The sequence below is a fragment of the Lynx rufus genome, unplaced genomic scaffold (genome assembly GCF_022079265.1).
Source record: "Lynx rufus isolate CCGP_SWC_20201006 ecotype Redwood Valley unplaced genomic scaffold, mLynRuf1.p SCAF_15, whole genome shotgun sequence".
NCBI lineage: Eukaryota > Metazoa > Chordata > Mammalia > Carnivora > Felidae > Lynx > Lynx rufus.
Window position 1 is genome coordinate 55535319 of NW_025814829.1, and position 14757 is coordinate 55550075.

At 39.5% G+C, this 14757-nt stretch overlaps 1 protein-coding gene across 1 annotated transcript in view; it reads left to right on the forward strand.

Annotated features, from left to right (window-relative positions):
• The first annotated feature begins 386 nt into the window (after positions 1 to 386).
• The window catches only part of KMO (kynurenine 3-monooxygenase), a 37810-nt gene continuing 23439 nt past the window's right edge, over positions 387 to 14757 (forward strand). The window contains 5 exon segments of the mRNA XM_047076472.1: positions 387 to 488; positions 2428 to 2497; positions 3610 to 3707; positions 4894 to 4983; positions 11821 to 11869. Of these exon segments, the coding sequence (XP_046932428.1) occupies positions 387 to 488; positions 2428 to 2497; positions 3610 to 3707; positions 4894 to 4983; positions 11821 to 11869 (409 nt within the window).

The window sequence follows — 14757 nt, forward strand, 5'->3', positions numbered from 1 at the left end:
AGCCCGACATTGGTCAAGCATAATGCTCATGATATGATAGAAGCGTAAGGGTAAAAATGAAAAGAGATAGGTAAAGAAACATTATAAGGTAGAACTGGCAGAGCTTGGAAGGGATTGGATGCAGAGAATGAGGGGGAGAGAAGTCCCAAGGATGACACTTAGGTTTCTAATTTGAGTAACTAGATGGATAGGTTAAATGGATATCATTCATTTACATAGGAATATGCGGAGAGAATTGACACAATGCAGGGCAAAATTACACGTTTCAGTTTGGAGCCATTGATTTTGAGATGCTTGGAGATATTTAGGAGGCTACAGCAATGAAACATTGTATGCATGAGCTCAAGTAGGAGATCTGGGTAAGAGATGAAAGTCTTTGAATCCCCATGGGTGTGGATGATGGACTAGGCTGGAAGCTTGAGAAACTCCAATGTTTGACGGTCTTTCCTTGCAAGGATGAAAGAGAAAAAGAAGGAATGGCCAGAGATGTATGAAGATAACTGGAAAACAAAGGAAGGTTAGGGTGTCAACAAGAGAGTTAGTTAACAACATTCAATGTTGCTGAAAATTCTAGTGTGATCATTGAATATGGATGATCTTACGAAATATAAGTTGTTAGCAATGAGGCGGTAAATAAATTGCTATAACCTACATAAAGCTGTCAGAAAGCAACACTATAAAGTCTTGAGAAGACAACAGAGAAAAAAATTCTTCATAATCTCAAAGTAGGAAAACATTTCTTAAACAAGATACCAAATGCATTATTAATAATGTCAAAGATGGATAAAGGTGACTGCATTAAAATAAAGAACTCCTTTTTAAAAGCCACTGTAGAGTCTCACACTTGAAATGAATAGAACAATGTGTCATCATACTTCAGTAATAAAAAAATTCTTTAAAGATATTATAAAGTTTAAAAGGGAAGCCACAGAATGTAAGAAGACATTTGCAACATTTAAAAATGATGAAGACTGTACTCAGATCTATGAATAACTCAAGTTATCTATAGGAAAAAAAGACCGATAATCCAATAGAAAATAGGCTAGAGGCTTAAACAGGCACTTTATGGAAGAGATCCAAACAGCCAGTCAGTATATGGAAAAGAGTTTGACCTTTCTAGCAGTCAGTCACATGCAGATCAAAACCAAGTGCTTTCCTATCTTACCCATTCACCAGAAGATTTAAAAGTTTGAGAACACCAAGTGCTGGCAAAAATAGACTGTCAGAAACTGCTGTTGAGAAAACACACTGGTACAAAATTTCGAAACAGTTTGACACAATAAAGGTGAAGATACATAAACCTTTGACCAGGAATTCCACTTCTGTGTATGAACCCTGCAGAAAATTTATGCACCTCTGTGCCAGAATACATGTACAAAAATGTTCTTTGCAGCATTGTTAATAATATTCCTGGGCCATCATTTCACAATGTATACACTTATCAAATCATTATGTTGTGTATGTTAAATTTATACAATGTTATATGTTAATTATATTGCAATAAAACTGGATTAAAATAGGGGCGCCTGGGTGGCACAGTCAGTTAAGCACCCGACTCTTGATTTCGGCTCAGGTCATGATCTCACAGTTTTATGAGTCCAAGCCCCACATTGGGCTCTGGGCGGACAGTGCAGAGCCTGCTTGAGATTTTCCCTCTTTCTCTCTTTCTCTCTCTGCCTCTCCCCTGCTCTCACTCTCTCTTTCACAAAAAATAATAAACTTGAAAAAAACTGGGAAAAAATATTCCCAGAGCAGAAACAGCTCAAATGTCCTTCAACAGTAGAACAGCTAAATAATCTGTGAGATGTTCATGCAATGAAGAATCATACAGTAATGAAAGTGGGTGACCTGGAGTTTACGTGCAGCTGTATAGACGAATCTCAGAAGCATTATGTTGAGTTAAAGAAGAAAAGATACATAAGTGTGATTCTAATTATGTGATTCAAATGCAGACAAAATTAAACTATCCTGCCTTGGGATGTATACCTAAGTGGTAAAACTATAAGGAAGCAAGGATGGGTTATTACAAAAGTCAGAATAACATTTACTCATAGGTGAAAGGCTGGGAATCTTAATTGGAGAGCAGGTGGGGGAGGTATGGATGGGTAGAGTGGTGGTTATATGGATGTTTGCTTTCTAACTATTCTGTAAACTGTACACGTTTTAAGATCTTTATGTATGAAAGTTATATCTCACTATAAAAATAAAAAAAAAACACCAAAGCTACCTCTTGAAATGATACCATTTAATCCTGAGTTAATCCCACTATTTTTCCAATGATGCTTTCTGGTAGTGACTGAATAAATCGATGTGACAGCCAAATACAGTACAAATACAATGACACATTGATGCTGCACTTTACCAGTAAAAATTCCCTATATTTGTGACGTCAGATAAAAACATGAAAAACGTTGCTTTAATTCCTAGGTTGGATCATTAAATGCATGCTTCCTTGCAAAGAGGAATTTCCAAGTTGATGTATATGAAGCTAGGGAAGGTAAGACATTACTGAAAATTGTGAGATGTGGTTCTGATTCTCTGAACTCTTTCTCTTTACATTTTCTTTTACTGACATAACCATCGTGTATCAGTGGTATTTCAGAATAGCAAGAAAAAGATTTCCACTGTAAAACATTCCTCTATCATTTTTCTCTTCCCTGTGTGTGTGTGTGTGTGTGTGTGTGTGTGCTTATAGGTTATTTTATTTTTTTATTTTTATTTTTTTTAATTTTATTTTTTATTTTTTAAATTTTTTAATTAAATTTTTAATTTACATCCAAATTAGTTAGTATATAGTGCAACAGTGATTTCAGGAGTAGATTCCTTAGTGCCCCTTACCCATTTAGCCCATCCCCCCTCCCACAACCCCTCCCGTAACCCTCAGTTTGTTCTCCATATTTATGAGTCTCTTTTGTTTTGTCCCCCTCCCTGTTTTTATATTATTTTTGTTTCCCTTCCCTTATGTTCATCTGTTTTGTCTCTAAAAGTCCTCATATGAGTGAAGTCATATGATATTTGTCTTTCTCTGACTACTAATTTCACTTAGCATAATATCCCCCAGTTCCATCCACGAAGTTGCAAATGGCAAGATTTCATCTTTTTGATTGCCGAGTAATACTCCATTGTATATATATACCACATCTTCTTTATCCATTCACCCATCAATAGACATTTGGGCTCTTTCCATACTTTGGCTATTGTTGATAGTGCTGCTATAAACATGGGGGTGCATGTGCCCCTTCGAAACAGCACACCTGTATCCCTTGGATAAATGCCTAGTAGTGCAATTGCTGGGTTGTAGGGTAGTTTTTTTTAGTTTTTTGAGGAACCTCCATACTGTCTTCCAGAGTGGCTGCATCAGCTTGCATTTCCATGTCTTTACATTTTAAAAAGAAATTTTTTTAGAAAGAGGAACTTCATTTTTTTTAACCTCAACTATCTAAATTTAACTTAATACAAAATTACTACTGTTAGTGTTTTCTTTAAAGGAGTTAACAAGGTCTTTTAACTTGGTCCTGAATGCACCAGTTATTCAGGTGCTATCTGCTCACTCTGCCCTAAGATAATAATGAGCTGTGTGTAATACAGAGTCTACTTTCAATGTCTTAGATCTCCGAGTGGCTAAATTTGCACGTGGAAGAAGCATTAACTTGGCCCTTTCTTACAGAGGACGGCAAGCCTTGCACGCCATTGGCCTGGAAGATCAGGTACCTTGTTAATGTGTTTTCCTTGTAAAAGATAATACCTGCTATTTTCCAACAATTGCATGCTCTTGATTTCATCCAGGCTCAAAGCACCAATTAATGTCAAGAACCTTTGCATGGAAACTCAGTCTACAAAGGTTTTCAAACTTCTAAATTTGGCAGGAGGGTGAACATTGGACACTTGAGGCAGCCTGGGGATCTGGGGCATGATGAGGGCAGGGGGATCCTGTGACTCTCCGTGATGATCTCTTCCGACACTGGGTTTGCAATCCAATGGTGGGTCTCAGCCTACAGGAAGTGTGACCTGAGGTTGCATCCAGGATGACAGGAGGCCGGCCTACAAACCTCATTCTTTTGACCATACAAGTCCATAATCTCTTACCCACAATTCTGTACTCCAAAGAGCTCTGGAAACAGAAAACTTCTCATCACTAATTCAGCAGCAAACTTGACCTGATGTGACGCTTTTTATGGCTTAAAAAAAAAAATCTCGGTTAGTGTGAATATGTTTTGCTACAGATATTTGTGCTCTGTTTTGGGGTGATGCCTCAGAGTCCACTGGGTGTTATGGGATATCCTTAGAATTACCTATCTAAAATTTGAAAACTTTAAAATCCTGAAACTGATGTGCCCTCAAGGGTTTGGATAAGAATTGTGGGTCCTCATGTAGTCTCAGCGTTGCCAAACTGCTCACTGTCTAGCAGTAGCTTGGAAATATGAACAGAAGTAATATATTTTTCTGCTATACTTTTGCTGACAAAGTGCCTTTTCAATGATCATATAAGCCAGTATGGATGTCAGTTCTATTTCCAGTTTCCTCAGATATGTGTGTGGGAAAATACTTTGCATGGGGTTTTGGGAGTCCTGGGTTTTACTCCTCATGCATTGCTCTGTTTTGTGATCGTGAGAAAATCTCTGACACTGACCCATTTCCCTTAATTGTAATACGTGATTTAGACCAGATAAAAAAGTCGATTCCAAAAGCTAAAGGTTAAAAAAATCAAAAATTATGTTCTGCAGGAACATAGCTTTCCTTAAGTTTCTACAACACCGTGCTTCCACGGCTCTTTGCATTATTTTTTTAATTTTTTGAAAATATTTGAAAACTCACATTTTAAAACCGATATCTATCTTATTCTATGATGCCATATTATGCTAATTGAAATTGATATTTCTTGGTTTATTTCAGATTGTAGCCCAAGGTATTCCCATGAGAGCAAGAATGATTCACTCTCTTTCAGGAAAAAAGTCTGCAGTTCCCTATGGGACCAAGTCACAGGTTGGTTTACCCTGAAGATAATGTTTACTTACAGTGGAGTCTAATGTCTGGAACTTGACCCTGGCTTATTGGCCCTTCCTGTCTCTAGATCTGTCTTTGACATTGCCTGTGTCGGTCTGCAATTTGGACACATACACTAGTTAATAAATTAATCCATAGGAGATGAGATGCTTACAATAGGGCTCAGTTTCTAATAACCATTCAATAGAAGTAAGTTACATTGTCATCACTATTAGGCTCTTTGCCTCTATGCATTGTTCATTTTGGCCTGGGACACCCTTTCTCTCCCATCTCCTTTCAGTTACACAGAGAAGATTACTATGTATTTATTGTCAAGCATAAAATGCAAGAACAACTCTAGAGGGTTTTACACTGTTGTTACCTTCTCCAAACTGACTCTCTTGCCCTAAATTTAACTGTAATGGAATTTGGAGAATGAACCAAAAATGTGTTTAGTGCTATATAATTTCTAAAACAACAGAGTCCAGATGGTGAAATCAAGTTTACAAAAGAAAATCCATTATTCTGCTTTGTGTTTCTATTATCTTCACATAGTAACACACGGAGTGGGGAAAGTATGTATTTTTATCTAATATTTATACCTTCTAAGTTTGTTTCTTTGAGACAGAATGAGTGTACCAAACAGCTATCAACCAGAGAAAAACTCCAACTTGCTTTTCCAACAAGGCCTTATTTTATTAAAGGCAGAGCCCAAATGAAGTTTATATTCTTTGAGTCTCTGAGCTCCCACAGAGCTCCCACTGCAGGTGGATTAGCGATTCTCAGACTCCTCTGGGATCTTGTTAAAGTGTGGAGTCTGATTCTGTAGGGCTAGAGTGAAGGTAGAGATGATGCATTCTAAACACACCCAAGTGGTGTCCATGCTGCTTCTCCATGGACCACACTCTGGGCAGCAAGAGATAAAGCACATGTGCTCATGGGAACAAAGTCTGTGTGGCTCTTGTGATGATACAAGTGGCTGAAGCACCTCACACCCGTTAGGATGCTACTCTCAGAAAACAAGAATGAAAACAGAAAATAACAAGTACTGGAAAGGATATAGAGAAGTTGGAATGCCTGTGCACTGTTGGTAGGAATATAAAATGCTGCAGCCACTGTGGAAAACAGTGTAGCCATTCCTCCAAAAATTAAAAATAGAATTTCCCATATGATCCAGCAGTTTCTCTCCTGGGTATGTATCCAAAAGAACTGAAAGCAGGGACTTGAAGAGATATTTGAACACTCATGTTCATAGTAGCATTATTTATAATAGCCAAAAAGTGAAAGTTACCCAAATGTCTATCAGTGGAGAAACAAAATGCGGTGTCCACGTTGTAAGATAATAAAAAAATCTATATTGGTTTCTACCCCTAGTTCCTGGCACAGAACTCCTAAAACTCTTGTAATTTCCTAAGTGATAAGAGCACTAGGAAATCTTTTCTTCTAATATTTGGTCTTTGATTGTAATTCCTAATCCAGAGCTCCTAAATCCCTTGGAATTTCCTGGGTGATAAGAGTGTCTTTTGTTCTAATGAGGTAACTCTCAGTGGGCTCCTGGATGGGGGCTGGTCACCAGAAAGACCAAGCCTTAATTAGAAGTTTGGAATTTTCAGCCCCACCCATCTGAAGAGAGGGGAGAGGGGCTGGAAGTGGAGTTAATGATCCAACATGCCCATGTGATGAAGTTGCCACAAAAATCCCAAAAGTATGGGGTTCAGAGAGCTTCCAGGTTCATGAACACACGGAGGTACTGGGAGATGGCTCACCCACAGAGGGCAAACACATATCTTGCCCTACACGTTTTTCCATCTAGATGTTTATCTGTACCCTTTAAACAGTAAGTCTACTGTTTTCCTGAGTTCTGTGAGCTGCCCTAGCAAATTAATTGAACCTGAAGAGGGGCTCATGGGAACATCCAACTTACAGCTGACTGGTTAGAAGCCCAGTTGCAAACTGTATTGCCATTGGCATTTGAAGTGTGTGGGGGGGAGTGGGGGGTACAATCTCATGGCACTGAACCCTAACCTTTAGGATCTGAGGCTATCCAGGCAGATAGTGTCAGAGTGATTAAATTGTGGGACAGCCAGCTTGTGTCACTGAGAAATGGCCTGGTGGAGGAATCTCCCCCCTTCCCCCACCCCGCGAAACACATCTGGTGTCAGAGTGTTGTGCATGTGGTAGTAAGTGGGAGGAAAGAAGACATTCACCAGAGGAGAAGGGGAGGTTTTCTATACAACATACACTGGAATACTATTTGGCCTTAAAAAAAAAAAAGATTCTGACACCTGTTACAACATGGTTGAAACTGGAGGGGACTTTGTACTAAGTGAAATAAGCCATTCACAAAAGGACAAATGCCAGATTACACTTATGTGAGGTATCCAGAGTAGTTAAATTCATAGAAACAGAAAGTAGAATGGTGATTGCCAGGGCCTGGAGGGAGGGAGAAATGGGGAGCCATTGCTTAATGTGTAGAGAGTTTCAGTCTTATAAGATGAAGATTTCTGTGGATGGATGTTGCCGATGCCCATACACAGTGTGAACGTATTTAATGCCACTGAACTGTGTACTTAAAAAGGAGTTAAAATGGTAAATGTTATATCATGTGTGTTCTACTCGATAACATGTATTTAAAAAGTGGCAGGAAGGAAAACATTCCAACAACTAAGGGCCTGTGGGAGATGGGAGGGAGTGGGGAAAGATCCATTTTTTTCCATTTAGTGACTTTCTAAAATAGTAACCTGCTTATTTTTGGCATGGTAAAAACATAGGTACAGAGTCTTAATGTATGAGCCAGGCAGGAGAAGGAAGGGGAAGAAGATCCACTGATCGTCCCTGATCAGATAAACAGTTTTGGATAATTAACATGTCCTGTTCAAGTGGCCCCAAGCTGGGCTTGGCGTCGTAGGAAAGGAACACAAGGTTCACACATACCAGTCAAGGGTAAGCTATACGTACTAAACTATCCTGTCATAAACACTAACTCTTCTGTGTTCCATACTGCGTGCTAGTGCTGGTTACGGAGGACTGGGAGAGGAGCTTGTAAGCATTGAGGACAGACGGTAATCAAGTTCTTGCAAAAAGAACTCTTCTGAGAGATGGAGTGCTCAGCTGTATGGTTTGGAGAGGGAAGAAGCTTCAGTTTTCCGAGAAGACCTCACGGAAAAAGCGAGGATTGAGGCGGACATTTTGTTTAAATATTAAATCGACAGCAAAATAGTGTTCTCCCAATTAAAGGAGCATCCGTCTATGGACGGAAGTTGGGTGAGACAAGAACTCTAAAAACATATAAATGTTTAAGTGTCCAGTGTGTGTTGGGTAAGAACACTTGTGATGCACTTTCGCATTACAGAATCATAGCGTGATCAGCAACCTTGGATTCGTTGAATCCAACCACCTTGTTTTACGTATGATGAGGCTGCATGAGTACATGAGGTCAACATCAAGGGAGGCACAGGGCAGGTGTCCTCATGGACAGTGGCCAGCGCAACATAGGTGTAGGAGGAGCTCCCAGGAGTGCTGGGCAGTATTGCTAAGTTGTATTATTGCTTTTGCTAAATTGAGAGTGACCACAGTAATCATCCCTACCTTTGTCTTGGATTCACAGGGAGTTAGCTAAGAAGGCCAATTCTGACATCATTCCCTCCCCAGAGACTGAGTCAACAAAGTATGAGTAGACAGAGGAATAAAATATGGTTCAGAATATCGGAACATTAGATGAGCAGAGGGAAGTGGACCTGAGCACCAAACTGAGTTTCTTACCCCCAGCACTGGAGTGGGGGTGGGACAGCTTCATTTCTACTGGTGCCCAAGAGGGTGAAGGTGTTGGTGGGAGTTACCATATGGGACCTTCAACACAGAAGGAGCAGGAAGTGATCACTCACCCACGGTCCTGTCATTCTCAATTCTTAAGAACTCAGTGCTAAATTTACAGCCACCTTTCTTTCTTTGGTTTGCATCATTACTCTTATGACAGGGTTGAACATGGGGCCTCCTTTAAGAGCTACATAAAATTGCCTTGAATCACTCAATTCCACAGCCTGTGGAAGTCAAAAGCCCTCCCCATGACCCCAGGATTTCTGCAAATCCCCAGGCAGCCCATCTTCTGTTGGCATCAACCTTCTCTGAGCCTCCTTCCTCCAGCTGTTGTATTCTCTGCCTTTCCTCCCTGGCAGGGTCCAGACTCTTCCAGTCTTGCTCATTCCAGCCATCTCCCTCCCAAATTGTCCTGGGAACTATCAAAATATTCTCTGACATACAGAGCAGGTCAGAGCTCCCCAATTTTTTTTAATGATGCAGAGAAAAAATTTTTTTAATTTTATTTTAATTCCAGTGTAGTTAACATACAGTGTTATATTACTTTCGGGTGCACACGATAGTGATCTAACACTTCCATATACTACTAGGTGCCCATCAGGATAAGTGTACTCTTAATCCCCTTCACCTATTTCTCCCATCCCCCCCCACCTCCCCTAGCTCCCCAGTTCCTATGCCCCAAATAGAGGAATAGAGCCCCCTTAGTAGAAAACATTCCCTTTTACAGGCTTTCAGGATATAGGGTGTAAACATGTTTTTCTAAAATATCTGAAAAAGTCAGCACTGCGACTCTTGTTGTACAAATCTCCAAAGGAGATTATCAAACTTCCTTTAGGTTTCATTGTTAATGTTTTGGTTACAAGGACCTCTTTATACTTCCTGACTTGTTTCTTCTTTTTTTAATCACTGTTGTATTTTATTAAGGACATTTGTGAAGGTTCGTTTGAAACAACCTGGTCTGTAAAATACAACTGAGTCACTAAGCAGCAACAGATAGAAGCCAGTTTCAGTCTTGGATTAATGTTGAATTCATTTATAATTACTCTATTATATGTCTAGGAAGAATACATAGGATTTTTTAAAATGCAATATGATGAGTAAGGACAGTTGAATACTGACTCACAAAATAGACTAAATTGTAGTCATTTGAGCTGCTATTTGAAATTTATGGCTGCCAGCTGACAACCAGAGTTCTTTTTTGTTTTTGTCATTGTTGTGATAAATAAGTTCAATAAAGCTATCCAGATAGGAAATGTGGAGCTGGACTATGAGAACTATTTCTTTGTAGCCTTCACCAGAGATGCAGTCCCCCCCCCCCCAGTCTTATTGAGAAACAATGGATGTTCATCACTATATAAGTTCAAGGTGAACAACGCTATAATTTGATTAACATGTATGGTGAAGACTTGTTTGTTCTTATTTTTTCTTCATAAGACCAACTTTTTAGAATAGGCATTGGAGAAGTGGGGCTTGATGGGGGAGGCTCTAACTTTTGCCTGCAGATGCCGGGTAGAAGGACAGGGACTCTCCACAGGACCCATGTGTGTATCAGTTCCCAAATGATGCAGATGTCAACCAAGCCTGGCCACTGATAAGGAAAGAATAGTTTCCCTCCGTATATGAGTTTCCCTAATTTAAATGTTTCCAAACATATTTTGAGTGGCAAGTGTGGTTTCCATTGAAATTAGGTCATTAATGACACAGAAGACTGGAAAACAGAACAAAAGAGGCAGAGAATGAAGTCCTGTTCGTTTTAATTCACAGCAAAGACACAGGAAGCCCCTCTTCAGTCATTGCCTCTGTAGCATGACCGAATTGTTTTTACACCAACTGTAGGGTTCACTGTTAATATTAAATGTCTACTTTGGGATGAGGTGAAGATTTATAAAATGAGCATATTTGTATGAAATGATGTGATGTTTCAAAGTTTGGGAAACATATGCTTTAAAGTTTTAAAGAATAGGTTCACCCTGAACTGTGAGGTTGTATTATGACTTTCACGGGCCCTAGGTGGGCACTTTCGCCTTTGTGGGTCCCTCTCCCTCTGAAACAATAAATATTAAAAATTAGATTTTAGGAGGGCATTGGTATAAAGATGAAAATAACCCAGGCTGGGGTGCCAGGGTGGCTCAGTCAGTTAAGCATCCAACTTTGGCTCAGGTCATGAACTCATGGTCTGTGGGTTTGAGCCCCACGTCAGGCTCTGTGCTGACAGCTCAGAGCCTGGAGCCTGCTTCAGATTCTGTGTCTCCCTCTCCCTACCCCTCACCTTCTCATGCTCTGTCTCTGTCCCTCAAAAATGAATAAACATTAAAAAAATAAATAAAAATAAAATAACCCAGGCTGGATTCATTCCCATAGATTCATTACATTTATTTTTTTTCTTCTAATTTCAGTATAAACTAAAATTAAAACATTTTCGTGAACCCCTAAAAGTATGTGGACCCTGGGCATTGTGCCCACTGTGCCTTTTGGAACAGGCGGCCCTGTTTAATTGTCCTATAAAGTCAGAAATAAAGAACACATGTCCCAGGGAGGGCTGACCCTGCTTCTATGCACAATTTCCTCACCATTACCATCCCCCCCCAATACACATTCCTTTCACATTTAATGAATGCCTTCCAGGTAGTCTCTTTAGGAAATACCACATTTATTCCAACGTCGCTGTCATTACTGAAGTTTTTCTAACACATCAATTTGTAGATCTAAGATGAAAATACAAGATGTTGTTAAAACTATCTTAGTAAAAATAACATTTTTGCTATAAAAGAAGGATTTGGTTTTTATAATATCAAACCTTGAAAAAGCCAAAGTTGTACCTTGAACATTGTTTTATATGTATTTGGTTAAAGTGTTTATTTTTAAAAGGCTAATTAGCTAAATGGTTATGAAACTAAGTTTGCAAACCTCTGCTAAGTGTTTCCTATTGCCGAATGAATAATAATGAATAATGTGAATAATAATGAATAATATTTGTCTATTCCTCAGAAGTAAACAGTATCTACTATATTTTTCTTGCAGTATATTCTTTCTATAAGCAGAGAAAATCTAAACAAGGAGCTGTTGACTGGTAAGTCCAATGCTTTATTCTGTTGTCACTTTCAGTAAAGCACGTAAGCCTAACCCTGTTCCGTGATTCACTGGGATTTGCTTACTATTCCTTTTCATGGGTTATTCATGGGTGATTAAGGGCAAGGCTATGTACAATACAACGTCCTTGAAAAGTAGTGATGCATCCTCTGGCATCTCTTTTTCATCTTGTCACTGATCTAAATAAAAATCATTTGTTCAACACACGTTGAATTCCTATTGTCTTTTCAACACTGGGATGAATGAGTGTTCACCCCGGAAGAACTCACGGACTAGAGGAACAACAGATACCCTCGAATGATTTGCAAAAAGACACGATTAGCTCTTCACTATGGAAAGATAAAAAGCAGTAGTTGAAGGCTGAAGAGGGCTGCAGTCTTCAGGGTATTATGATAATCCCTGGGTGCATAAAGCCAACCCTGAACTTAAAGCCAGAGCACAGGGGCCAATTTGTAGGAATTGTAGGAAACCAAATAGCAGAGGGTGTAGGAGGTTGAAAAAAAGGAAGGCATGAAACATACCTTGAGGACTCTAATGTGTTACGGACACACCCATTAATGGAGAAGCCACTGGATTGCAAATTAAACTTGCAGCATGGATGATCAGTGCAATCACCTGCCAGGTAGCCCTTGGCCATAACAGCTTTTTCTCCTCTTCAGTATTTGTGCTAATTAGATTCATTCCCTGCAGAACATGACACTTGAGTAATTCTTTTTTTTACACTTTTTTAAATATGAAATTTATTGTCAAATTGGTTTCCATACAACAGCCAGTGCTCATCCCAAAAGGTGCCCTCCTCAATACTATCTTTTAAATCAACTCCTCTCTGTAATCCAGCAGCCTCTGAGTTCTGGAGAGCAGAGTTTCTACATGATTATCTGTGTTTCTCCCCACCCTTCTACCCAGAGTGATTCTGCAGTGTTTCTGTTGAATTGAATTGAGCTGGCAGGAGGTGTGCTGGGAAGATCACTCTAGCTGATTCACCACGGACTTGAGAAATAGGGCTTAATATTCTTCTTAATTTTACTTCTTGACTTACACTTGCAAGACCATCTTTTGGATGGGTAGATGGGGGTGGGAGGTGGCTAGATATACTGATATTGATCTCAAGAAGCCACAAAACAGCTTTTTAAAAAGTGGTATGGCCAACCTAAGACAATCTCTTTAGAGCATCTCTGAATTTATTAAGAATGAGAGCAAACACTCACTGAGACCCCAGGGAGTGTGTTAAGTGCTCTATAGAGCACTCTATAGATGCTCTATAGCGCATCGATTTTTATAACCCTCCCAACAGCTCTGTGAGGGAGGAGCTCCTTTTCCCTCAGTTTGACAGGGGAGGAGGCTTCTCATGCTCCCCGTACAGCAGCCCACACTGCTAATAAGTGGTAGAGTCTGTGCTGGAGCTGGATCTGTTACTCCAAAGTCCATGCCTTTATCTCCTAGAGTCAGTGCCTCCAACATTACACATGAAGTATCTGCTAGCAGTAGGAGCTACAACCTGGGAAGAGCTGATCTTGGTGGACAGACCAGAAGCTCCCATACCTGGTTTTCCTTGGGAACTTTCCGCACAGTGTGCAATTTCATAAATGCCAGAAATAGGTGAATAAAGTGTACATACGTGGACTTTCTCTTTTTTTCATTTCATTTATTTTTATTTTTATTTTATCTTTTTTTTTTTATAAGTTTCAAGTTCTTATTTAAATTCGTTAGTTAACATACAGTGTAATATTAGTTTCAGGAGTATTTAGTGTTGCAGAAAATACCCAGTGCTCATCACAAGTGCCCTCCTTAATACCCATCACCCATTTAGCCCATCCCCCCCCCCCCCCCCCCCGCCAAACAGACTCTCTTAACCTCTAAACGTTGTTTGGCATATAAACTCTTTCACACGGCTGTCCTTCCTTTACACAAACACGGGAGCTGCCAGCTCCATGTGCAAACACTCCCTCCTGACTGCGCAGCCTCCCCTCTGAAGGTGTGGTAACAAAATCATTCCCCTGCATCTCACGTAGGATTGTCTCATGGTTCACTGTCCAGGGCTGGGAGGGAGGGGTTTGTTAATAATTGTTAGGCAAAGCAAGCAGGAAAAGGGCATGCAATCAAGTAAGTTTGATAAATCCTGCATGAAACAAGTTTTGAAAGTTTTCTTACAGTATTTCTCAGGGCCTTTATTCAGCTAGTCTGCATTGTGGATTTTCTAGGGCAACACTGTCCAAGATTTGGCCACAAAGGCCAGCCACTTGTATAATTTAACATTTTATATTAACCACATTTAAAGGCCTAAAAAGAAACAGGTGAACTTAATTTTAACAATATATTTATATCCGAAATATAATCATTTCAATGGGTCATCAACGGAAGGCAGTGATGCATGAGACCTTTTTTATTTGGTACTAAGTTGTCAAAACCCAGTGGGTGCAACACATCTCCATTTGGACTAGCCACATTTCAAGGACTTGAGCCACATGTGGTTGAGGACCAGGACCGCACAGCCTAGAAGTTCAGAGTGTTAGCATTTTTCCAATCACTCTGACCACAAAACAGTTTTTTTCGGGAGCATATTCCAGGACTAGTGTTCTGTGGAAAATTTTTTGGGATGTATTAGTGTACACTTAAATAAAAAATAAACGTAATTTAATTTAATTTTTTCAAGAGTTAAAACACATTTAGGGTTTATAAAAGATATCCTTAGTTGTTCAGATAAATTCTGATTTCTCCATAGTTATTTGTCAAAAGATTTCTTAAACATAGATGAGTAGATCTGACTTGTAGCTTTAAGAAGAGTAAATAACCTATAATTATAGATCTATCCATGAGAATTAATAGGGGCAAAAATCATATTTTACTGCGATGGCAAGAATATGATAA